Below are 25,822 nucleotides of genomic sequence, written 5' to 3'. Positions count from 1 at the left end.
GGTTCTTAAAACCGGAATCATTCTAAATAAAAAGGTCATTTTGGGGAGTAGGCTCATCTTGATGATGGCTATTCTTCCCAGTAGGCTAAGATTGAGTTGCTTCCAACTCTCTATTTTTTTTGTAAGATCTTTCCATGTAGCCTCGTAGTTGTTCTTCACTAGCTGTGTATTATTTGATGTCACGTAGATTCCTAGATATTTTATCTTGCTGACAATTTCGAGTTGTGATGTATTTTGTAGTTTTTCCTTTTTGGTTGGGGACATGTTTTTGGTCAGGATTTTGGTTTTAACTTTGTTTATCTTTAGTCCTGAGACCTTCCCATAATTGTCTATTTTATCAAGCCATTTTGCGATCGTCTCCAGAGGGTTCTTCAAGATACAGACAATGTCATCCGCATAGGCTTTGACTTTAAACTCGTCCTTCCTAATTCTAGTTCCTTTCAGGTCATTGTCTGTTCTTATATCTTCCAGCAAGCTTTCCAAGGTCAGAACGAATAGCAGGGGTGAGAGCGGACACCCCTGCCTCGTTCCCCTTTCCACTGTAATATTTTCTGTTTCATGTCCATTGACTCTGACTTTTGCCCTTTGTTTTGAATATATCGTTTTTATCACGTTTGTGAATTGGTAGCCCATGTCTTTTTCTCCAATTAGTTGTAGCATAAAGTCCCAACTGACCCGGTCGAAGGCTTTCTCGGCGTCAAGAAACAGCAAGCCTAACTCTTTCTGTGGGTTGTTGGCGTAATATTCTATGATATCCACAATAGTTCTTAAATTTTCATGCATGTATCTTGACGGAAGAAATCCCGTCTGGTCTGCATTGATGATGTTGCTGAGGAGCTTTTTCACTCTATTCGCCATAATACTAGTAAAGATCTTATAGTCTGTGTTTAACAGCGATATAGGTCTGTAGTTCTTCATGTTTTCTGTCTCTGTTGGTTCTTTTTGGATGAGTGTGATGGTGGCTTCCTGCCAAGAATCAGGCATTCTGGCCTCGTGTAGAATATTGTTGAATATTACTTTTAAGTGCGGGATCAGGTCGTCCAGAAATGTTTTATAATATTTTGCAGTGAATCCGTCAGGACCCGGTGCTTTATTGTTAGGTAGATCACTTATTGCTTTCCTGATTTCGGATTCTGCTATTGGGTTGTTGAGGAGTTCTCTTTGTTCATCATTGATTTTTCCCGGGTTGTGCTTAGCCAGATATTCTGCTATATCTTCCGGTCTGATGTTGTCTCTCCGGTATAATTCCTCATAGAATTCTTTGAATTGGTTTAGTATCTCTTCCTCCGTATGATAAGTTTCCCCGTTCCTTACTATTTTTGTAACATGCTGTTGCTGTTTTTTCTTCATTAGTTTCCTGGCAAGCCATTTGCCCGGCTTATTTGCATTAGCATAATAATTGACTTTCATGTATTTCAGATTCTTTGCGAGCTTTTCGAGTTGGTATGAATTTAGTTGTTTCTTCAGAAGGTTTAGCTCTAACTTAATTCGTTTGTTTCTTGGTTTTTTTTTTTGAATTCCTCTTCTTTAACCTTTATGTTTTCCGTTAGTGTAAGTAACTCTTCTTGTCTCTCCCTGTTCCTGTTTGCACCTTTCTGAATGAAGTACCCCCTGAGCACCGCCTTGCTGGCGTCCCAAATCACCTCTGGATGTATCTCGTCGCTTTTATTAAGTTCGAAGAATTCCTGAATACTTTCCCTAAATGCCGCTATGTCTTCCTCTTTACAAAATAGGTATTCATTTAGCTTCCACTTTCGTTGACGTTTATGCCCTTCTATTTCAATTAGGATCGGACAGTGGTCGGATATTGTTCTGGGCAGAATTTGGATTTTCTTCAACTTGGTCATTAGGGTGTTTGAGGCCCAGCAGGCGTCTATTCTGGACCATGATGAGTGTCTGTCCGAATAAAAGGTGTAGTCCCTGCCCTCCGGGTTTCTTGCTCTCCAAGCGTCTTGCAGGTACAGGTCTTTCCGTAAGTCTAGGAAGCTGGTTGGTAGTTTCCCTCCGCTGGTGTCTTTCTTGTTTTTTCTGGTTCTGTCCTTGTTACAATCTATGACCCCGTTAAAGTCTCCTATTATCATGGTGTCCAGATGTGTGTATTCAGAGAGTTTTTTCCGGAGTTCCTTAACGAAATTTGTTTTAGGGCCCGTGGGGGCGTAGATGTTACAGACCAGAAGTTCTTGGTCGTTATTTCTAATTTTTATCCCTACCATCCTTCCGTCTTCATCCTTAAATGCCAGTGTTGCGTTTAATGGGCTTTTAGCGTATATTACTACTCCTCTTTTTTTTTTGTGGTGCAGATGAGTGAAATTCCTTTCCCAGTTGAGGTTGTGTTAGGTATGTGCTATGTTTCACCGCGATGTGTGTTTCCTGAAGGGCTATCAGGTCGAAATTACCTTTTTTAAGTGAGTTTACTATTAATCTTCTTTTATTCGGGTTATTCATTCCGTTGATGTTATTGGAATATATTTTAAGCTTGCTCGTCATTGACATATTGCTTCTCATTGGTTAAAGGTCCCATGTCCTTCTTTCCCTCCTCTTCCTCCAGGGATTCTGGTCTTGGCCTCTTTTTGTCTTTCTTCTTATATTCCTCTTCTTTATGCCGGTTTCCTGTTGGAGCATTACTTAATTTGTTCGATCCGGCTGTTCCTGGGGTGTTTTGGAGAGGGTCCAGGTCTTTTTGAAGTCTCCTATAAAATTCCTTTGCTTTCTCCTCCGATGTAAGCCAAAATTTGCTTTCTTTATATGTTACTTGTATACCCTCTAGACGCTCCCACCTAAATTTGATCTTATGTTTCTTGAGTTCATCCGTTAAAAAATAGTATTTCTTCCTCTTACTTATTGATGTAGCCGAGAACTCTTTGAGTATTATGACTTTTTTCCCATTGAATGTGATTTCCTCTCTTGCTTTCCGCCTGATTATCTCATCACGGACACTTCGTCTGCTGAAGCTTACCACAACATCCCTAGGGACCTTATTTCTTTTGGCATAGCCAGAGTTAATTCTCTGTGTCGTATCAATCTCCTTATTTATTTCCTCTGGGGTAATGTTGGTTGCGTGTGCAGTGATTTCCGTTATTATTTCTCTTAAGTTTTCTCCTTCCTTCTCTTCAATGTTTCTAAATCTTAGTTGGAAGTCCGTCTCTTTACTTGCCCATAATTCATGTTGTTTTTCAAGTTTGTCTTTTGCCTCCTCTAATTTCTTTATTTTGATTTCGGTTTTGTCTTGACCTTTCTTTAAACCTTGATTTTCTTTCTTTAGTGTTTTAATGTCATCCTGTATACCGGAGACCTCTGTCCGTAACTGAGCCATGTCTTCCTTCATCTCTTGTCTTAGTTTCCCCATTTCTTTTTGGAATAACTTTTCCATATTCTGCTGTGTCTTTTCCTGGCTTTCCTCTATTTTTTTTTCAATCTTTTCTTGCATCTTCAGCATTTCCTGCAGCAGGTCTTTGATGGTTGTTTCTTTTGGAATCGCTTCCGTTTGTGTGGATAGCCTTCGAGCCGGCGTCGGAGTCAGTATTGGAGCTTGCATTGTTGATGTGGTTGCAGTTGCCGTTATGGGATTCATCGAGGAGCTTAGTGTAGAGCCAGTTATTTTGTTTTGTTTCGACACAGATGATATTTTCTCCGTCATTCTCCCTCTTTCCCAGCTATTTTCCAGCTATTAGAATGGTAATTCTTGGGTTGTGGGAGGCTCACGTTACCGTGCGACCCTATTAATGGGGTTGCCTGGTCTGTGCTCCCTTAGTCTGTTCCTTCCTCTGTTCTTTGTCTCTTCTTTGTCCTTGGAGCTTTGCGGCCTGCCCCTGTCCACTTTTGCCACTCTTCTTCCCCTTTCTTCCAAGAGGCTTGAGGCCTCTCCCACTTGCGTTCCTGCCTTAAGGGTATTCCCCTCTTCCAGTCTTCCTACTCCCCTAATTCCCCTCCGTCAGCCCCGCGCCGTAAAAAGCTCTGGGAGGATAAACTTCCTACCTCTCTTTTCTCCTTGCAGTTTCCTCTTCAGTGCAAGCCCTTTCTGTTCCTGCCGTTTGGGTCTCCTCCCCTCCTTCGCTGCCTCCTCCTCTCTTCTGTTCGCTTTCCTCGCCACTCTTCTCACTCTCTCTCTCTTCCTGTTCGCCCTTTCTCGCCACTCTTCTTCCTCTTCTCGCGGTATTTCCCGCGATTTCCGTAGTATCGCGCGATTTGTGGGCAGGAGGGAGATGCGGCGGGTTTTGCGCCTGAACTTCCTCTCTGTGCGTGCTGTACGTGATTGAGCGTCGGTACGTCGATACGTCCGCGTGCGGGTGTTCCCGCTTGTATGAGGCAGTCCTTCTCATGAGTAGGGGAGAGGAGGCAGCAAGGTAAATGAGATTACTCTAAATTACTGTAGTTGGAGACGCAGGGCGGGGAAGCAAACGGGGTGGGTAATGTTGGGGCGGGGAGGGAGAGCCAAGGGTGGATCTTATAGACTATAGACTTTAGGGGATTAAAAATCAAGTTCAGTACTCCGTCCACAGTCCTCCAGTCTTCTGGAGCCCGTAGCGCACAAGGGACAATCACAAGGGACAATCACAGATATTGTAGTGAATTCAGTGCCGGTGATTACTGATAGTTACTCACGTTTCCTATTTTCCATGCCCTCCGTTCCCCCGCGTAATTCTGTGGGACTGTTGTTAGGTCAAACCGGTTCATTCATTGCTTGCTTGCTTTTCGGGGTATTCCTCAGTCCTCAGACCCTTTGCCGATATGTAGTGGAACTGGATATCCGCCTTTCTATTTTCTCCCTTTTTTTTTCGTTTATCTTCTTCTTCTATTTGTAACTGGATGCTTTTTAGCGGAAGCAGGCAGCGTAAGGGACTCTCCACACCAACGCAGTTGGTGGGGAGAGCAATTTGCCCCTCCCCCTGAATGCAGAGAATAGGAGGTTCCATTAGAACCTCCTGGAAGAGGGGCGGGGGCTGGCTAACCACGTGAGCCAGCCTCCTTACCTCAGTCTTGTCAGACTTTCCAGAGGGCAAGACGCGTTTCTGCTGTGCTCCAGGTCGGTTTGGGAGCACATCGGGAAGGAGGGTGCTGTCTCTCCTTCCCCTGCGATTCGGCGAAGGAGCGGCGGCTGGAGGCCTGCACTTGGGCCGGTCCGGGTTCGGCCGTGAATCGAGTGGCGCACGGCGCGTTTTCGAGCGGCGCGCCTTAGTCGCCAGGGCCTGGCCGCGAAGGGGTGCGGCGCGGCCTAGTCGCGCAGGCCTTAGCCGCGAAATGGACGGCGTGCGGCGCAATCGGGGGAATGGCGCGATATTTTTCGTTTTCCTGGGTCGCTCATTGCGCGCCCGCGGCTGGCGCCATTTTGGCCTGCATTTTTCGCCGATCGCCGCCATTTTGGGCGCAGCCGCGATGGTCGCCATTTTGGCGTCATTTGGCGGCAACGGCCGCCATTTTAGATGCGCGATGACGCAGTTAGCATCAATTGGCGGCAACGGCTGCCATTTTCGATAAAAAATGACGCAGTTAGCCCAGGGCATGGCCGGCAACAGGGCCTTCGCCTGTGAATTTCACAAATAAAAATAATAATGATAAATAATAATTTAATAATAGAGGCTGCATGGTTCGCTAGCCATCGCCATGTGGGGGATACAGCTGGCTATGGGTGCTGGATGGTGGCAGCTGATGTTTTCTGGCCACCACCATTTTTGTTGAGTCAAGCTGGCAATTTTCATGGGCGAGGCTGCCGGCCAGCCGAGGCTTGGGGCTGTTTGAAAGCCTCTCAGTTAGAGGCCTCTTTGGGTCAAGGGGTTGGGATTACTGACACATGGGTTTTACAATTTTGATTTATGTTAACACATGGGGTCTCTTCCAACTCCTTGATTCTGTGATAGGCACTTGGGGGCCTCTTCCAACTCTTTGATTCTATGTTTCCATGGGGGGGCCATAGACGAACCTCATAGTTTGGGGTTTTTTCCAACTCTTTGATTCTATGATTACCACTCGGGATCTCTTTCACCTCTTAGATTCTATGTTTCTATGGGAGGTAATGGGCAAATCCCACACCCCTCCATTTTTGTCAAGGTTTCTATGGCAAAAGTAGCCTCGGCATAATGTTGTAAACGGAATGTATTACGCTATATGCCTGCGTGGATAGGGTGTTTTATACGTCAGTGCGATATATATTTATCTATATGCGCGAGGTTTTTTCCAACTCTTTGATTTTATGATGTTAGGGCCCTAGCCCCCCCCCCCTCTTATTAATAATGTTAGTAGGGACATGCTACCTCCTTTAGAGAAGGGTTTTGGTGCGTTCCCTAGTTTATTAAGGGATAGTATGCTTATGTGTTGTGTCTTCTCACCTCCGTTTCTTTAGGATGCCTTCAAGGAAGAACAGAGGAGGCCCTAAGGGAAAGGGTCCCACAGAGAAGACGGGTCACAAGCGCCCTTTACATCAGGACGGGTCATCGTCAGATGAAGACGGCGTGTCTATTGAAGATTTAGAGGCCCTTCTTCAGCGTGTTAACCAAGTGGAGAAGGATGGGGGGTGGGGATTGGTGGGGCTGGTTCATGCCCCACTCGCCGGGCAAGCAAGAAGCAGTTGTTTAAATCCTTGTTGTCCCGGGTTTCTATTTTAGAGTCGGTCGCGATCTCGGGGGCTGGAAGGGCGGTTCGGATTCCTGACCAACTGGCGGCTCCGGGGGCTGCGGAGGGCTCTTCTTTGGCGTCATCGGCTGTGCAGACCATCACTAGCCCTGAAGCACATTCCGCTGTGCAGACTATCAGTGGTCCGGAGGCGTCCGGGTCCATGGCGGCTGCTGTGGCCGGACCCAGTCAGCCCGCGGCATTGGCCTCCACGTCCAGTGCCGCGGCCGGGTCCACTCAGGCGGTGGTGTCGACTGCTGTTTCCACTGCCGTAGCAGGGCTCGAGCAGGTGGTGACAGCTGCCCCCATGCCGCACATCAGCAGGTACTTCCACCACACTCACATCAGCGAGTACTTCCACCTCATTTACATGGCCCTGGGACCAAGGGCGGGCTCACACTGCGGTGGGGGTTCAGTCACACGCTTTAGTTGGGATTCAGTCCGATGTGGGGTCAGAGCCCAGTATAGGGGACAAGAGGGCTGATTCTACCACTCAATTGGCCAAACAGGCAACCATCACCCTGGAATCGGCCCGAACTGGTGAAGTCAACAAATTCTGGGCACGGCGAAATGGCCACTGCTGGCTACTCCTACTGTCAGTGTATCAGGCTTAGGTTCCCATTTGGCTACCAAAACTATGGAGAAGATATTGAGAAACGAATATATCGATATCTTTTCGTTATATTTTAGGGACCTTGAGAAAAAGGAGAAGGATGAGTTAGATGAGGACAGTAAGGAAAGAATTAAAAAACGCAAGGTTGAGCAGAATTGGGAGAACTGGCTCCCTTGTTTCACGATGTGCGCGAACCTGTTCTCGGATGCTGCCCCGGAAAGGGCTACAGCGCTGTGGCAGTACCAGAATATCATTAACAAGGCTTATGTTAGTGGCCCCCCTAACGCTTGGCTAGAATATGATAGGCGCTTTAGATCCGAAGCGGCCTGCCACCCAGACAAACGCTGGGACTTGATTGATGACCAAATTTGGATTGAAGTTATGAATCCGTCCAGGGCTTATGCTGCCTTGAAGGCAGACAGTGGGCATACTATTCAGAACAAAACAGGACAGCCCTTTCGGCAGGGGGCTCCCCAGCTGCAGTCTCAGCGCCAAAAGCCTTTATGCTGGGAATTTGTGTCTCAGGGAGCCTGTTCACGGAAGATCTGTCGATACTCTCACTCGTGCTCAATTTGTTTCGGCACCCACCCGTCTCGAAATTGCCCCAAAGGGAGAGCCGCAAGAGGTAATCCTAGGGACACCCAATTTGTTAAGAAACCCTCAGGACCGGCCGCAGTTCCAAAAGGGCCCCAGCCCAATTAAGTTAGATCAGTTGAGGGTCTGGTTGGATCAGTACCCGGATAGGGGGTCAGCTAAATACCTATGGGAAGGTTTTTCAGAGGGTTTTCGTATTCCGGCGTTGGGTCCCCGGTTTCCCACTTTATCCCCAAATTTGAAATCCATTATAGGGATGGAAGAGTTAGTGCAGCGTAAAATTGAAAAGGAAGTGTTAGAAGGGAGGGTTTTGGGCCCATTCACGGCGCCGCCAACGCCAATGTTGCGGGTATCACCTTTGGGAATAGTACCGAAGAAAACGCAAGGGGAATATCGCCTCATTCATCACTTGTCCTATCCTAAGGGCAGGTCGGTGAACGATGCGATTCCTGACGAGCAATGCTCGGTTCACTATGCATCGTTTGATTTGGCTGTGCAGCTTGTTCGCCGGTTTGGGCTCGGGGCTGAGCTGGCTAAATGCGACATCAAGTCGGCATTTCGTTTGCTTCCTGTCCACCCGGCCGACTTCGAGCTGCTGGGTTTTCAATTCCGGGGTTTTTTCTACATGGACAGGGCACTTCCCATGGGGTGCTCCATTTCCTGTGCGGCCTTTGAACAATTTAGTACCTTCCTTGATTGGGCCGTTAGGACCAAATCTGGAATGTCTGGAGTCACTCATTATCTGGATGATTTCCTATTCATAGGGCGTTCCGGGTCGGGTAATTGCAAGGACTTACTCAGGTCATTTCATCGGCTAGCACAGGAATTAGGGGTTCCCTTGGCGGAAGAAAAAACGGAAGGCCCGTCACCGGTTCTGACCTTTTTGGGGATCGAACTGGATACGGTAAATCAATATTCCAGGTTGCCACCTAATAAAGTGGCAGACTTGACGGGTAGGGTTCAGCAGTTTTTGTTTCATAAAAAAAGCCACTTTAAAAGAATTTCAGGAGTTAATTGGCCACTTAAATTTTGCGTGTAGGGTTGTTGCCCTGGGGAGGGCCTTTTTGCGTAGGCTATGCAGTGCCATAGCAGGGGTCAAGATGCCCCATCATCGGATTAGGGTTACACTTTCGGTCAGGGAGGACCTGTCCATTTGGATGGAATTTCTGGGGGGTTTTAATGGGGTTTCATTCTGGAGGCAGGAGTTAAGGCTGCAGGACGCTCTTAAAGTGGCGTCCGATGCATCAAGTGCAGTTGGCTTTGGGGTGTTTTTTCAGGGACACTGGTGTGCCGAAGTCTGGCCGGACAGTTGGCACGCACAGGGGATCACATCAGACTTAACATTTTTAGAATTTTTTTCCATACTAGTTGCAGTTACATTATGGGTTAAGGCCTTTGCCAATTCAACCGTTCATTTTTGGTGTGATAACCTTGCCACTGTTCAGGTTATCAACACTTTGACATCAAAATCCAATAGGGTGATGGGGGCACTTAGGCAGTTCACATTACACTGCTTGAGGTATAACATTTTGTTTAAAGCCTTTCACATAGCGGGAATTGACAATTCTTTGGCTGACGCTCTATCTCGCATGCAGATGGAGTGCTTCAGACAACTCGCGCCCAGCGCCGACGTTCATCCACAGCGTATGCCAGGCCATCTTTGGCAGGTTGGAGGGACGAGGTGGTAATGGGTATGGCTTTAGCATTAGCCCCAAGTTCACAAAATTCTTACATGAGGGTGGTTAAGGAGTTTCATGAGTTTAGACAGTTTTACGAGTTACCGTCCACAGTACCGATTCCTTATGAACATTTGGCGCAATTCTGTGTGTACTCACGCAGAAGGGGCCTTACGCCTCATACTATTAAGTCTCAGCTGTCGGCGTTAGCCTACTGGTCGAAAGCGCAGGGCCTTTCGGACCCCACGAACGATTTCCGCCTACATAAAATTATTGCGGGTTGGGCCCGTCAACGGGGTCCATTGCAGGATACGAGGGAACCCTTGTCACCCACAATTTTAAAGGGATTGAAGGGAACATGACCCAAAGTGTGTCGGTCCGAGTATGAGCAGCGGTTATTTCATGCGGCGGCCTTGACGGCCTTTTTCGCTGCTCTTAGGATAAGTGAGTTACTCGCCATGTCGAAGAGAGATGTCTCTCAGCGGGCGTTGCTGTTGGCAGATATAAAACTAACGCATAACACCCACCAAATTTTGGTACGTTCATCCAAGACGGACCAGCAAGCCAAGGGCGCTGTGGTTACATTAGCCAGATGCAGTGACCCCGAGCTATGCCCTGTTTCGGCAATGGCACATTTCATACAAGTTAGGGCTGAGTCAAGGGGTTATTTGTTCTGCCATCAGGATTCCACCCCCCTCACGAAATATCAGTTTTGGGCCATCACAGATAGGGCGCTGAAGATGCTGGGGTTGGGTTCTCACAAATTTGGCACTCACTCTTTTCGAATAGGGGCGGCATCTTCGGCAGCACACTTGGGTTACAATGATGAGGCCATTAAATCAATTGGCAGGTGGAAATCGGATGCTTACAGGCGATATGTTCTCTCGGTACTTGTGTGAATTTGTTGTTTATTTTTCAGAGACTGCCAGGCTGGTGCATAGATGGAGGATCCTAGTTTGTGGGCATAGTTATGTCCACTGGGCGGAGAGATACGCCAGGAACTCGTCCTTTGGCCAGCATCTGGGTTTTGCTTCCACTGCATTGGTCGGGTGGAAGGGTGTTCGGGGCCTTCGTTGGGACGGTTTGGTTCCCTTGTTATTGCATGACAGGAGCGGGCCCCCTCCTGACGTTTTGGTGCTCCATATCGGAGGTAACGACCTTGGCCTGCTTAACGGCAGGGCCCTATATCTACAAGCCCGTGCTGACATTCTGAAGATCTGGCAGGCATGGCCCCGGGTTCACATCGCTTGGTCGGCCATCATTCCACGCCTTCGGTGGCCAGGAGGCGGTGACGTCAGGAAGCTCGAGAAGGCCAGAAAGCGTGTGAACCGAGCCATGCGCACGGCTTTGGCACAGGGCAGAGGATCTTACATACAACATGGAGATATTTCGCATGACAAAACACAGTTTTACTGTTGTGATGGTATACACCTAACAGATTTGGGTAGCACACAATTTTTGGCTGATTTGCAGTTAGGCATTCAGGAAGTTTTGGGGAGCTTGGTGGGGGATGGGGGCAAAATAGACATTTGCCCCCAATCCGTGGCATAAATAGATCAGGAAAACACGGACATGGAGGTATACGCAAGGCACCCCTTAAGGGTGGGGGTCAGTGTACAACAAACACTCACCTAGAAGTCACCAAATGGGTGAGGGGACATCAATTGGCACAGTAAAGAGGGAAGCTAATATCAATAATCGGACACAGGCTTCTCCAGACTTTTACCTTCAGGTTGCCCGGTTGGGGATCCAGGGCACACAGATATTACACACTAAGTAGCCGAGGACGCTGACTCGGTTTGCCACCAAGTTCCTAGACACATAGTTTAGTTCAGGTAAAGTTAAATAGGTAACATTCAATAAAAGTTGCCCAATTTGAATCCATACCTTTGTTATCTGTCTCGTTATTTCAGGGGTTAAGGGGCAAATAATGCCTAGCATGACTTACACCTCCAATAAAATATTTTTTCTATTTTGACACTTCTTTGGATGTGTAGTTAAAAGCACACTGTGTTTTCTAGAAAACTAGAAAGCAAAACACTACCTCCAAAGTATCCAATAACCCAAATTTGTAGTAAACAAATATGTGCATATATGTGTGTGTGTGTGTGTTTATGCACACATGCATATGTATCTATTCATGTTTATCCATAGATATAAATACACCCAAAAAGCATCTGGAATAAAATTGATAATTTTAAACACACAAATTTTCATCTAAATGTCAATAAATGATCAGCACACTGCATGTGCTATAATTAATATTGCTAAACACAATGTTTCCATTTTCTGCATTTACTAATTCTTCTACAATTATTATGCTAAATAAACCCACAGTCTATTTGCAAATAAATCTTGCATCTGGTTTGCATTAGGGTCCATTGGATTCACTTGATTGGAGCTAACTTACCCCCACTGATGGTTGTAATTGTATGCACATGGATCTCATGAGTGCTAACAAGTTGAGCATAGCAGCAGTGCATTTTAGAAGATTCCAATACAACCAAAATCATCAATCTCACATCCAAATGTATGCTTTCAGTTTAGTAGTGTGTTTTTATTAGACAAAATTATTTGTATCCAATATTGTAGCACAAATTAGTCTTCTACATTACAAAGTGGTTGGCTTTTAGACTGATGCAGATCCTTTGCCCTCTTTTGGCCTTTTACTGGTGTGATGCTAAAACAAAATATTTATGCAGGATGCAGAGTTCAACATATGTATTTGTAATCTTAAAAATACCAAATACAATCAACATAAACATATTATTTTCAAGACGATCAAGTGTCTATAACTATCTGCTATACCTAAGCCACATTGTTTTCAGCATACATCTGAAATTATGACATGTAAGGAGAAACACATTAATTTCAAAAATTAATGAAACAAAATAATTTCACCCTCTCTCTTTCAAAAATGGTATAGTATTAGTATCCATGGAAAACTGGAATTCAAAAGATTTAAAGTGTTATTAAGTTAGAGTGTAATTTTGGGACCTAGACAACTTGAAAAACAGAATAAGAAACATGAGATATGTATAACATATCAGAGCTTTCAGTAAATCAGTAAATACCAAATATGAACAAAGTTAGATATAATAACAGCAGATAAACCAGATTTTCCAGGAGTGTGTGTGTGTCTATATATATATATATATATGTCTATATATATATATGTCTATATATATATATGTCTATATATATATATGTCTATATATATATATGTCTATATATATATATAATCAGTCACATAGTACAAATAAATATAAAACAATGGATTAGATATAGTGAATCTATGAAAACTGGTGAAAGTTGACTTGCACATATCTCCTTTATATGGATTTCCCTCCAGCTTTAGTAATTTTTGCAATTTCTCCATCCATATTAAACATAATATTTTAAAAATTCACCCTCAAATGTTTAACCCCAAGATTTGTTTCAGTTCCTGAAAGTAATACCAGCTAATCCTGTGCCTTATATGGGATAAATAATTCTATGCAAGGCAAATGAGAAAAGATATGGGGAAGCTGGTATAAAAGAGGTGATTAAACTGGGGTCAGACTAAATAATCCAGAGTGCCAAAGCCTGGTTCCATAAACTGTGTTTAAGAGTCTAGCAAGTTTAAGACACTGGCACAGTTACAGAGTTTTCCTTCTATCCCCCCTTTTTCCGTGTTGTCAACACCATATATTTCTTCTCTATAATAAAGTTTCTTTTGTAGTTTGCTTTAACTTATACATCTCTTGAAATGGTCATTAACAATCTCTACCTTTATAAAGGTTTTTTGGTACTTGACAAGTATGTCCACATCCATTGGAACAGCATTTTTTCACACCAGAGCATTCACTGTCAGCCTCACAACTTTCAACACAGGCAGCCGCAAAGCCACTGGCCTTCTCAGGTGCTGGGCAGTCTCCTTGCTTCACTGAGAGGATATATTTGAGGAATTCACAGCTAGTAAGGCATTCATAGTTCTTCTTGGGGAAAAGAGGCTGAAAAAAAAAATTAGATAAGGTATTGGGTAAGATATATAATGCCTTTAATAGGGGAAAATCATATTAAAATATTTCCAAGATATTTGAAAGATAATTCCAAGACCCAAAGCACAGAAGTGGTTGGGAGTAATGCAAAATGTGTGCTGTGGTGCTGTGGAGGACTCCAGGCTCCACATCCTACTCACATCCTTAAGTTGAGAGGCAATAACCACAAAATCTCTTGTATTACCAGTCCAATTCACTGCCCCTTTGTATAAGAAAAGACATTATGTGGTAAGAAGTAAACACCTTTCTCCACAATGTGTACTAAGGCATGCTAGTATTTGTTTATACATTTTTTGCAAATTTTCACCCACCATTTATCACCATCATACCCAGCTCCAATTTTTCTTTTAAAAAGCCCAAAACACATAACAATTCTGCCTTTTAATATTTCTCAGTAAGTCCATAAATATTCTAGTAAGAAAATAGTTTTATTGAAGAATATTACTACACTAACGCAGTTCAAAGCAAATATTGTGGGATTTTCTGCCATGATATTCTGGGATATAGGGCTGTGTGGAAGGGTCCTTAGATGCCATAGGTAGCAATTTGAGATGAACTCTGGTACAAACCAAAATGCAGAACCAAGAGCAGAAAGAACAAAGGAGCACATTAAAGTGTAATAAGATTTTACTGCACAAACAGAAAAACAGTGTTATTATGATCTTTATTTTCCAAGAAGAACCAATGGGAAGAGGTGGATGAGAAAATCATCATTGTCATCATCACCCATCATCTGGGTGGTCACAATCAAATCAGGATCTGCATTTATATCACAGCCCACTAAACACCCTAACTATTAGTAAAATGGCCAAGCTCTATAAGATTTTTCAAATTTGAAGGAAGGGCGGTATACAAATTCAGTAAATAAATAAATAAACAAACAAAATATTTTTTCAAAGAAATTTATTCATACAAAAATGGTAGAAAACTGGTAGAAAATAGTTTGTAGACAAATGACATTTCTGTAGCAACAGTGTAATATTGTTTTAAGAGTAAGCTCAAACTTTTTAAAAGTTAATGAAGTATGAAAAGTTATTTCAAAATGTGTAAATACTCATGGAATCTTGCCCAAAGGGAAGAACTTCTAAAATGATATATTGTTATTTATAAGAACAAAATAAGGGTAAATAGCCCCATAGTTCACTGGCAAACACCATCTGCAGTTCAGTGGACAGCCAGCCATAAAAACCAGCAGTTCCTGATGACCAGCAAGAAAATTTTATTGGAGATTTAAAACTTGAATATGATAAAGTAGAAAAAAGGCTTGGTAAGACTATGAAGATTAGTTTATCTATTCTTGGAGAACACACTTTAGAGGTATTCAAAGCTTACTTAGCTCATTTTCACTTTGAAATACATCAGAACCATAGCTAAATGCTTGTTGATTTTCAAACACTATGCTCAATAAAGCAAAACTGGTAATTAATTTGTGATTGCAGCTGGCAAGGACAAAGGTTAATCGAAACAAAATGTACCTGATACTTTAAATTTATATCTGGTATGGCAAATGGGCAGGTGTACAGGTCTGGATATGTGCTCAAGGAAAACATCACAAATTTTCACCTAGTTAATTAAAAATCTTTTATAGTCCCTTGAGGCATAGCATGCCTTTGAAGCTTCACTTCATCACCTGAGCTCATTTGAAGCTTATACCCTAAGTGATTTATTCAATATAGTATACAATATTTTGTTTCCAGCCTAAGTTCCAGTTTTACTTCTAGTCTTTTAAACTCCCAGAATAGATTCAAATCATGGACTAAACCTGGAAGACAATAGTTCTTTAGTACAACTGGTAAGCGTTCATTTCCGTCTTCAATGAGCCCCTAACACAATAACCCATAAAGCTAACGTATTTATTTTACATTTACAGTTCACCTTTGTCAATCTCAATATTTTCATGCTGGTACAATTCCAGAATGGACTTCTTGAATGAATGCAAGACTACAAGTAATTTGGCAGCAGTTAACAAATCTTTATAAAGTTCTATATTATACAACACCAAATCTTCTGCTCTAGAATAGATATAAAATCTTAGCTTGCCAAGTATAAGCTTCTTTCTGAGCTGTAGCCACAACTTTTTTCAAACCAAAATTATAAATTATTGTATTGGTTTAAAAAGGTAAATACAGAGTTAGTCAGGAATCACCTAGTTAATCTAAACAAGTTCAGTTTTGCAGGACTAGACCAAAAGCATCCCAAGGTACTGAAAGATCTTCTGATGTGCTCTCCCAAAACCCTTGCCTTCTTTTCTGAGAAATCTTGAAGAACAGGAGACGTGCCAAAACAATGGATAGGGACAACCATTCTCTTAAAAATAAAATGCAAAAATGAAGATCAAGCCATTTACAGACTGGACAGCCAGACCTCAATACTAGGAAAATATCAGGAAAAATATTAGAATTAGAATATAGAATCTGTCTATAAGTAACTTGATGAGAATGTGGTGACACTGACTAGTAGGAGCCAGCAAGAGTTTCTCTCTCTCTCCCCCTTCCTCCCCCATGGTATTTTTGTTTGTTTGTTTGTTTTGTGAATCAGGTAACCAGTTTAGTATATTGTGCTAATGCTGCAGAAGTCCCCAATATGGATTTAAGGAAAGCATTTAATAATATCTCCCACAATAGTTTAATTAACACACTGATTAAATGTGGAATAGATGAGAATATGGTCAGATAGGACCTAATTGCTTAGCAAACTGTGCTCCAAGAGTTATCATTGATGGCTCAGCTTCAAACTGAAAGGTTGTCTCAAGTGAAGAGCTTTGTTTATAAAAAGTCACTACTAGCAATCGTATAATAGGTATAAACTCAGTTTAGGGGTTTTTTTTAAATCTGTGTGAGAGATTTTATGATATGACAATTCTATGATTCTATGATATGACAAAGTTCAATCCTTGTATTCTTCATTTTAACAGCCTAATTTAAAAGGGGGATTTAATTTCATGTTACCACAGTTAAACATATAAGAAACCAAAAAGCCTTTTTGATCTAGTACATATTATCAGTAGATCCTTTGGCTACCCTTGGCTTTTTAGCTGCTTTGGAGGAATACATATGAGAACTGAGAATACATATGAGAATATGAGACTACATATGACTACAGAAGAGCCAATAATGTGTTTAGTTGCTGCAGCCTAAGAAAAAAAGACATTAATTATAATTATAACAAATGTGTATTTTTTTAAAAAAACTTTGCAATAAATCAGCGTAAATCCACTGACAATAATAACCAATAATAGCCTATGCATCAATTTGATGCAATAGTCTTCATAAATTACAAGATAGAACACAAAGTGCAAATATTGTATAGTACCTTAGCTGTCATCAACGAGTTACTAAGTTTTGGTAACTATTAGTTAGCATTTAATATTGCAACTGAAATATTCAAAGCAGATTTCTTTTATAGTCCTGAAGGGACATACCTCACAGAAGCTTTGGCAGTGGTTTTTCTTCAAGTCCCAAGATTCTTTGCAGGGCTCCAGACACTAAAAACAAAAAAGTAAAAAGGTCAGAAGAAAAATAAAAAATATCACCACCACTAATATACTTATTTCAACTATTGTATATTGGAGGTAACAGGAAGAATTCTAAACATAGTTGTGCAGAAGATAAAGACATATGCCATAGCTACAAAACAGACTAGGGGTGGCTGTAATCTAAAAGCAGCTCATATCACTGCGGGTTAAGATTGGAGCACATCTGTAAAATTTCACATTATCTCCCGCTTTAATTATACAGCCAGTCCTCCACATTCACTGGGGTTAGAGCACATGAATCCTGTAAATGTGAAAAAGGCACATAAATAATTTGATATTTTTTCCCCTGAGAGAATGCTTTTCCATGAATGTCTAGATCTACTAGCATGACTCTCCAGCAGCTTGCCATAGAATTGCATTGGAAGACTTTGAGATTCCTAGTGAGAACATTCTAAATCAAAACCATGGATAATCAAATCTGCAAAAGTCAAAACTGGAAATGTGACAGAATGACTGTAATGACTTTAGATTAGCAATTCCAATATTTCCCAATCTGTAGTTGTATGTTTCTTTCATGTGCATTTTAATTTACAAGCATATTTAATTGATATTTACATTTAATCAGCTATAGTTTTATTATTCTACAGAGCCTTGAGACACCATAGGGAGGTCGAGTAAGTCTTTCTTTCAATGGAGTATTAACAGTTGAGGTAATGTTTTCTTTGTGCACTATACTAAAAGTGTAGAAGATGCCCATGTCCATATGGTAGAAGGCATTTACATTTTTCATTGTTAGACACAAATCCCATTACAGATTAGATGAGTGTTCATATGCAGAAATTCAATTCACTCGCTTTCTTTGAGTGGTAGCCATGGCTAGATTCATAAGTGCAAGTTCCTCTCTGCTTAGTGGCTGGCCTCTTCTTCTTGCTTGAACCTTTTACTAACGGGGAAGAACTAAAGAAAAAAATCATAAGATTTTACTAGCCTGTGTTTCATTGGAATGAGATTCTTTGAATCTACTAAAATCCATGATACTTTCTTCAACAGTGTTTGCTAGATAAAATGACATTACCAATTTTTGTGGGTTTTTTTTACTGTGGTTTATTAGGCTCCAAGTAAGAAGTCTAGTTAGGCATTTCATTTTTTTTCAAGCATTTGTACTGAAGTTGTTCCAACAAAAATATTGAAATCTTGTTGTTGTACACAAACTGTAGTTGTTTTCTTTGCTGAAAAAAAGTGGTGCCAGTCTGAACTGGCAACTTTTGATTAGAGAGCACCACCATTTGGTTGGAAAGGGAAGTTTTCTAAGTGAAGCCAAGAGCCTTAATTCAATTAGTTCCAGCTAAGGTTTATTTGGCAACATTATCATATATACTGGGGGAATCCAAATGATGCTCCTTGAAGAGCATTTGTTGAGTGAAAAGCCACTTTTGAAAAAATGCCAGACTTGGATTTGTAATGGTCAGTAAATTGGTAAGATGAGGCATATGACTGGATTTAAGTGGTTCTGTTCATGGCTTAGATTCTTAGTTTAAAATTGATGTGAGTATTCTACCTAAACATAAAGGAGACAGAGTATGAGAACTGATAAATGGTAGCAGTGAGCAGAGACTGCTTTTACTGTCATTGCTGTGCACTGGTTTTATTACAACTGAGCAGAGGAACACCCCTGACAAAGAAATAATATATTATTTCTAGAGGACTAGTATTATGCCTCTCTTTGCATTCCATGGTTTTTTTCATGTAAAGTACACACATTTAAATTATAAGTCTGTCTGAAAACTTAATTGATTTAATTTTAAGGCTCTTAAACATAGTTCTCATATTCTATCTTATCACTACATATGTATTCTGGTAGATAGGGAGTTGAGATCTGAAACTGGGTCTTTGACCTTCTACCTCATTTTGCAACAGGAATCCTACAACTGCAGCCATCCAACTGTTTTGACTTCCAGCTCCCCAAATTCTTGACCACTGGGGAAAAAACAGATAGGGCATCTAGGAACTGGGAGGCCCAAACAGCTGGCAGGCCAAAGTGTGAGGATTCCTGTGCTAGTTAATTTTGTGGTGTAGCTGAACAAAGTATCAAGTAAATATTAATTTGGCTGATGTGCCACCCAGAATAACTAAGACTTGTATTCTATCAGAATGAATTAGCATAACAGTCTATTAGTTCATGCTGCCATCTGAAAGATCACCTTTATAAAATGCTTTTACATGAAACTCCTTGGAAAATGAAAGCTAGCCCAATATTAGAAACTTGTAATCTGATGCACCTCCTTAGTAATTACAGCAATTATGTGACTCAGAAGAGCACTCCAAAAGTGTGCTTTCTTTGTTTTATGTTTGAAACAGTCTATTTATTGTATAAATTCAGAGTGTCATCCAATTTTCATGTGATTCTGGTGATACAAGAAAAACTTATATGGGAGAAAGGTGGTACAAAGTCCATTTTTGTGAGCCTTGGATCAGTTGCCTGGGTCAGGCTGATTTGCAACCAATAATAATTTGCGGGAAGGGGAGGAAACATTTGTTGGACGCCTCACTAACAATCCCAGGACCTGTCTGGCTGAGAAGTTTAAAGGCCCCTCCCTAAACTATGAGCCACAGAATTCTGTAGGAGGTAGAAACTGGATTTAAAGCTCCATGCTCTAGTACAGGGGTCTCTAAACTAAGGCTCGGGGGCCGGATACGGCCCACCAAGGTCATTTACCCGGCCCTCGCTCAGGGTCAACCTAAGTCTGAAATGACTTGAAAGCACACAATAACAACAACAACAAAAACAACAACAACAAAACAACCCTATCTCATCAGCCAAAAGCAGGCCACTCTTCCCACTGAAACACTAATAAGTTTATATTTGTTAAAATTGTTCTTCATTTTATTTATTGTATTGTTTTAAAGGTTTTTTGCACTATAAATAAGATATGTATTCCTATGTGTGTAAGAATTCATTCATGTTTTTTTTTCAAATTATAATTTGGCCCTCCAACAGTTTGAGGGACTGTGACCTGGCCCTCTGCTTTAAAAGTTCGAGGACCCCTGCTCTAGTGTCATGAGATCATAGAATAGTATTGGAACAAGCTGCCTGCACCTTTCTGTGTATCTTTTCTTGCCTATGGACAAATTTACACTCTCCTTAAAATGTCCTTTTCCTCAACTACTCTGTGCAATGCACCCACTCAGTCAAAACGTCTAACAGTTCATTTTCATTGGCACCACTGAAAAAATCATTTCAATAACAATTGACAGATCTTTCTTGGTAAAGATTTCTTCAAGAATCCTCACAGAATAAATATGGCTTATATAGACCTCTTCACATATGAATAACTCACGGATATATTGCATGTAAATGAAGAATTAGGCATGCTCCTTGGCCCAACATCCCTATACATGGACATCTGATACCAATTCACATAGACTTTCCACATAAATCTGCACAGGTTTCCAGCTCTTCTAATTCTAGTGGGTTCCCCCTTATACATAGATACATTTACCTAACAAGATACAATCAGGACTGAAGATGAAAATCACCAAAATGCAAGGTAAAGTTGACTTCAGAGCCTCATAGCAGTATAATGCCATATGTTATGTATGGGTCTGTTTTCCCTCGTGTATTGTTTTCAAATATACGTTAAAAACAATTTAGATACTTGACTGAAAAAAATTGACAAAAAACTGAAAAATCCGTATTTTACCATTTTGGGAACAATTTCATTTTTTACCCCATTGCAGTTATTTAAACACTTCTTTTTTTGAAGTATAAAAGGTTAGCAAGATAAAATGCCATTATAACAGACAGGTTTTCTACTCCAAGTGGTTACACAGTATAAAAATAATGTACTGTAGCTAAGCAATGTTTAAATAAACTAAATGTTGCTTACTTTATTAAAGTATGTGTTTCCTTTATTAAAAATCACATAGTTACAGCAGAAAACATATTTGGCAAAATGAAGGTGATGTTTACTGTTTTATGAGATAGAGAAATATTTAGAACTGTACAGGCAACAGAACTATTCTCTTCTTAAGTTCTCTTGTCGACTTCATGAAGGCAATAACAACAACAACAAATGCATGGTGAAGTGCAAATGCAGTGTTATGATGTTACAGACCACCAAACAACCAGGAAAGGAATCTGGAGACACTCTATTTGTCTAGACCGCTGCTACAGTTTTGGTTTTTGCTTAGCAGATCCCTTCCAAGCACTACCATAGCCTTCTATGTAGACATAGTCTGCATTACTAAATAGCAATTGCTGTAGGGCTTTTCACTTCTAATTTCACGCTATAATAAGATACCGTAGCTGTTTCACTGTGGGACCTGAAAGGTCTTTCTTTGAGAAGCCTGTTTGATGGTCAGCTAAGTACCATATTATGGCAATGGGCATCTGTTCTTCTCAAAGCAGGGATGGGTGGTGGGAAAGAAGGAAAACACAGTACTGTAAATTTCTTTTTTTTAAAGTCACTTCTTTCAAGAAATTATGTTAGTTATGGGATTTTCACAACAAATATAAGTGAAGTGCAAATTGATCCTGGTGAACCAGCATAGTACCTATGATCTATTATAAAAAACAGTGGTCGGCTATTTCTGTTTTGCCACATTTTTATTGAAAAACTTTGTAATTAACACTAAATGTTTATTAGGCTAATGTAGGGTAAGTGGATATTTCATTGCTGGGCTGTTGGCATGGTTTCAGGACTATTCATAACCAAGGATACTAAAATGATATTTTACAGTCCACTTGAATTTAACAACAAGCAGAAGTTCCTTTCTTAATGTATTTTATACCCCTGAGAACAAATTCTCTCAAAGGTGTTTTCCAACATATTCAAGGGTACAAGCCAAACATTGACAATCTAAAAGACATAAATCACAAATCAAATGTAAAGTAGGAGAGAGGATGGCTTAGGTTTCCCTACTTGGTTTCTTATCTTGGTCATAGGGCAGTTGTTTCTATAACGACTGTAGTGGAAAAAGAGGAGGACTCCAGTCCCATCTACACTGTCATTTAATCCAGTTTTAACCAGAATTATAAAGTCTGTGTATATGTGTATGTAGCTGTTCAATGCATTTAAACTTCATTGTAGGACAGTATAGATGGGACCTCAGGTAGAAAAGGTGACATGAATTTATGACAAGAGTTTGACAAAAGAAGTGGGTACTCCAAGGCTGGATCTACACTGCCCTATATCCCAGGATCTGATCCCAAATCATCTGCTTTGAACTGGATTATATGAGTCTACACTGCCAGATAATCTGCAATCAGATGGGATATAGGGCAGTATACATCCAAGTTAAGTCTAACTAATGAATGTGGATGCATAGCCTACAGCTTTAAAAGAAAAAGCGTATTTTAAAGCAGTACAGTACGTTTTATTGATTAGCCCATTGGCTGTATCAAAACATTTGTATTTTAAAGCCATTTAAAAGAGTTACCAACAAATACATTAAAGAATCTCACTTCAAATAAAGTCTTTAGCATTAGGAGTACAAAATTCTCTAAATTAAAGGACTGTTTTGAATGCAGACACAACAAAATAAAAGCAAAAAGTGGGAAACACATTATGAAATATTCTTGTATGTTTCAGTGGGACATAGCAGTGGTTCTCAACCTGAGGTCCCCAGATGTTTTTGGCCTTCAACTCCCATAAATCCCAGCTATACCAGCTGTTAGGATTTCTGGGAGTTGTAGTCCAAAAACATCTGGGGACCCCAGGTTGAGAACCACTATACTAGAGGAATCAAGCCTTTTTTGAAACCTTCCATTATATTACATTGCATTGCATTCATGATAAAAATTGCACAAAATATGTCAGTAAGAAAAAAAGTGGCAAAAAGAAACTTTAAAATGTCATGAATATCTTCAGTTGCGAACAAAAGAAAACCAATGCTGTATATATAAATTGTATATATATGAATTGTATGTATATATATATATATATTATAGGGCTGGTCAATTCGTTTCGTTAATTCGTAATTCGTTAAAAAATTCGTTAATTTTTGAATTACGAAACGATTACAAAACTTTTTTTTTAACCTGGAAGTGTTTTTAAATATCGAAACGGCAGGCGGCAAAAATTTTTGTATTTCCGTCCATTTCGGAAATACGTAAGATGGCCGCCTGCCGATGCTTGCTGGGAGCTCTCCTCTCTCGGCGCCGGCTGAGCAAGCGAGCGAGAGGGCGAGCGAGAGGGGCGAGCAAGCGGCAAGCGAGAGGGGCGAGCGAGCGGCGAGCGAGAGGGGCGAGCGAGCGGCGAGCGAGAGGGCCCGCCAGAGTGAGTGCCTGCCTTCCCTCCTTAATAATAATTTTAATTTCTCCTCCCTATTCTACTAAATTAATAATTAAATTTTAAAAATATTTTAAAAATATTGGAAAAAAAAGGGCGCCATCTTTACAAAATGTTTTGTAAATATTTACGAAATTTCGTAAATACCGAACTTTTTTTTTGGAAAATTTTGTAATTATTTTAAATATCGAAACAAAAAAAACCCCAATTACAAATCGATTTTAGAAACAAATTTTTGCGTTGTTACCCAGGCCTAATATATATATATATATGCTAAAAATGCTGCATTTTGCATGAAATACAATGTTTTTTATAAATTGTATGATGCTGTATAAATGTAACATTTCTTGTACAAATATCTTTACACATATAAAAAGAAAATGATCATGAGGAAGTTCAGAAATTACCAAATACTGTGCAAACCATGTCGTTACCTTGTTTAATGGAAATATTTTCAAATATTTTTATGTTTAAGGGGTGTTTAAAATTTAACTTTGCTCCTTTACTTTTAATGTTCTTGAAAGCAAGAAGTTCCATATTAATAGAGAAGATCATATCAAGTCAGATCTGAGCAAGCTGAATCTGATCTCAGCTTCAAAAAAAGAACAGTGTAAGAAACTGAATCTCTGTGATGTGCAATGACATTTTGGATCAATTAAGTGCAGAAATGAAAACAAGCCCCTTACACTGCACTTCAGCTGGATGAATCCACAGATGTTGCTCCTTTTACATAATTTCTTGCTTATGCTAAGTATCTGAAAGACAGTACTGTGAAAGACACTTTTATCTGCTCTGAATCACTAATCACAAGTATCAATGGATAAGACATATTTAGGTTACTGAAGAATTTTTTCATCCATAAGGCAAAATTAATTGGCATACGAACAAATGAGACACATTTGATGATGGCCAGTCATGAAACAGGCAGATGCATTTTCCACATTAATTCACTATGTGTTTTTACAATAAGGCATGAGTTTCTCACCTGAGATAAAAACTGTTAATTCTTCCCTCCCTTCTGGCTTAGTTTTGGCCATAATCAAACATATTGCTGCAAATGATTACTATTATTAACTATTTAAACTCAAGGCACCTAACAATCCACACTAGACAAGTTTTAAAAGTGCAAAAGTTAAAAAAAACCCTTAAATAGTAAAAACAGGATTAAAATACAATAAATAAAACAGCCACTAAAATTCATATTCCCCCTCCGATCCCACCCAGCATGCCTACACTTTCAAAGCATCAGTGCTGTATGAAGGTGTCAGTTCATACAAGAGTAGTAATGTAAGCATTAGTATTAACTAATTCCAATTAGCTAATAAATATTCCATATTTAGCATAATTAGAAGAATTTTGTACCTGTACTGGAAAGTTTGTAAAATAGTATTCTGCTGACAATGTCTAATGAATGGTTGACCATTTAGTCAACTACCACATCATCTAGTTAATATACAAAAAATGTGTTAACTTCCTTAATTAAAACAAAACAAAGAGAAATCAGTATTAGATATCACTCTTGGAAACACAACCAAGGTCAGTAGTAGCTAAATTCCATGCAAGAGAAATACATCAAGGGCCCTTGATTATAGTTGATTTGTTGGAACTAACAGTAAAGGATAGCAAAGGACAACATACAAACAAAAATGTTCAACCACTTACTTAGAAATATGCTAGAAGATTAGAAAAAGAACCACATGTGATAGCCACATGTGAAATTTCATCTTATTTCACCATGGCTGTTCCTTAAAGGACAACAAGAAGAGTTGCAAGGGCATCAGTCACATAGCTATCCTTGTCATGTTATCATGTTTCTAACATGCCTATAAACTATTCTGGGTTTTGATTGAAGAAGAAAAAGAAGAGGTTATTGCATGTAGCCTCTCGCTAGACAAGCAAGAATCGGTGTTCACTACACTGAAATTCCAGGGACAAAATGTGTTATGAAGAGTGGGAAAATAATGGCTTCTGAGCACTTCTAAATTTCCATTTTATCTGTACTCAGACTAACTCTTCAACTATGAGTGGGCAGCTGGGGGGAAGGAGGGAGAAATAGAAAATCAAAATTGGAAGTGATTTTTGGCTACTATTTCAAGTTAATCAGGTTTTGGACTAAGGGTGCACCTACACTGTATAATTAATGAAGTTTAACACCACTTTAACTGCCATGACATAGAGAAAGGGTTAAAAATTTTGGAGTACAAATATGGCAAAAAAGTGATAATTTTCATTAAGGGTGAAATACAGGCAGTCCTTGAGTTACCATTATCTGACTTACAAATGATTCACAGTTATAAATGGGGATGAGACAACAGGATGTGAGAGAAATTTAACCATTGGAAGGGAAATTCACTCCTGAAAGAGTTATTGTGGTAAAAAGGTATCTCCACTGAATCTTCATCACCAATCCTTGTTTCCACGACAATCTTTTTTTTTTCAAAATCCAATTGTCACAGGGACAGAAAGTGAGGTGAACTCTTCTGAACAGGGGAGCAGACCACAAAACAAACACCACAGGGATGTTAACC

The 25,822-nt window shown here is 40.4% G+C and overlaps 1 protein-coding gene across 2 annotated transcripts in view; it reads right to left on the bottom strand.

The window, feature by feature from the left end:
* Positions 1-25,822, bottom strand: part of ANOS1 (anosmin 1) — a 124,462-nt gene that overhangs the window by 51,337 nt on the left and 47,303 nt on the right. For both annotated transcript variants that reach the window (XM_067466809.1, XM_060769921.2), the window contains exons 3-4: positions 16,951-17,013; positions 13,259-13,481 (exon numbers count right to left, since the gene is read on the bottom strand). In XM_067466809.1, coding sequence (XP_067322910.1) covers positions 13,259-13,481; positions 16,951-17,013 — 286 coding nt within the window. The remainder of the gene's footprint in view (positions 1-13,258; positions 13,482-16,950; positions 17,014-25,822) is intronic.

This window comes from Anolis sagrei, chromosome 3, assembly GCF_037176765.1.
Source record: "Anolis sagrei isolate rAnoSag1 chromosome 3, rAnoSag1.mat, whole genome shotgun sequence".
NCBI lineage: Eukaryota > Metazoa > Chordata > Lepidosauria > Squamata > Dactyloidae > Anolis > Anolis sagrei.
The sequence above is the reverse complement of the archived record's forward strand: the minus strand, read 5'-3'. Positions and strand labels throughout refer to the sequence as shown.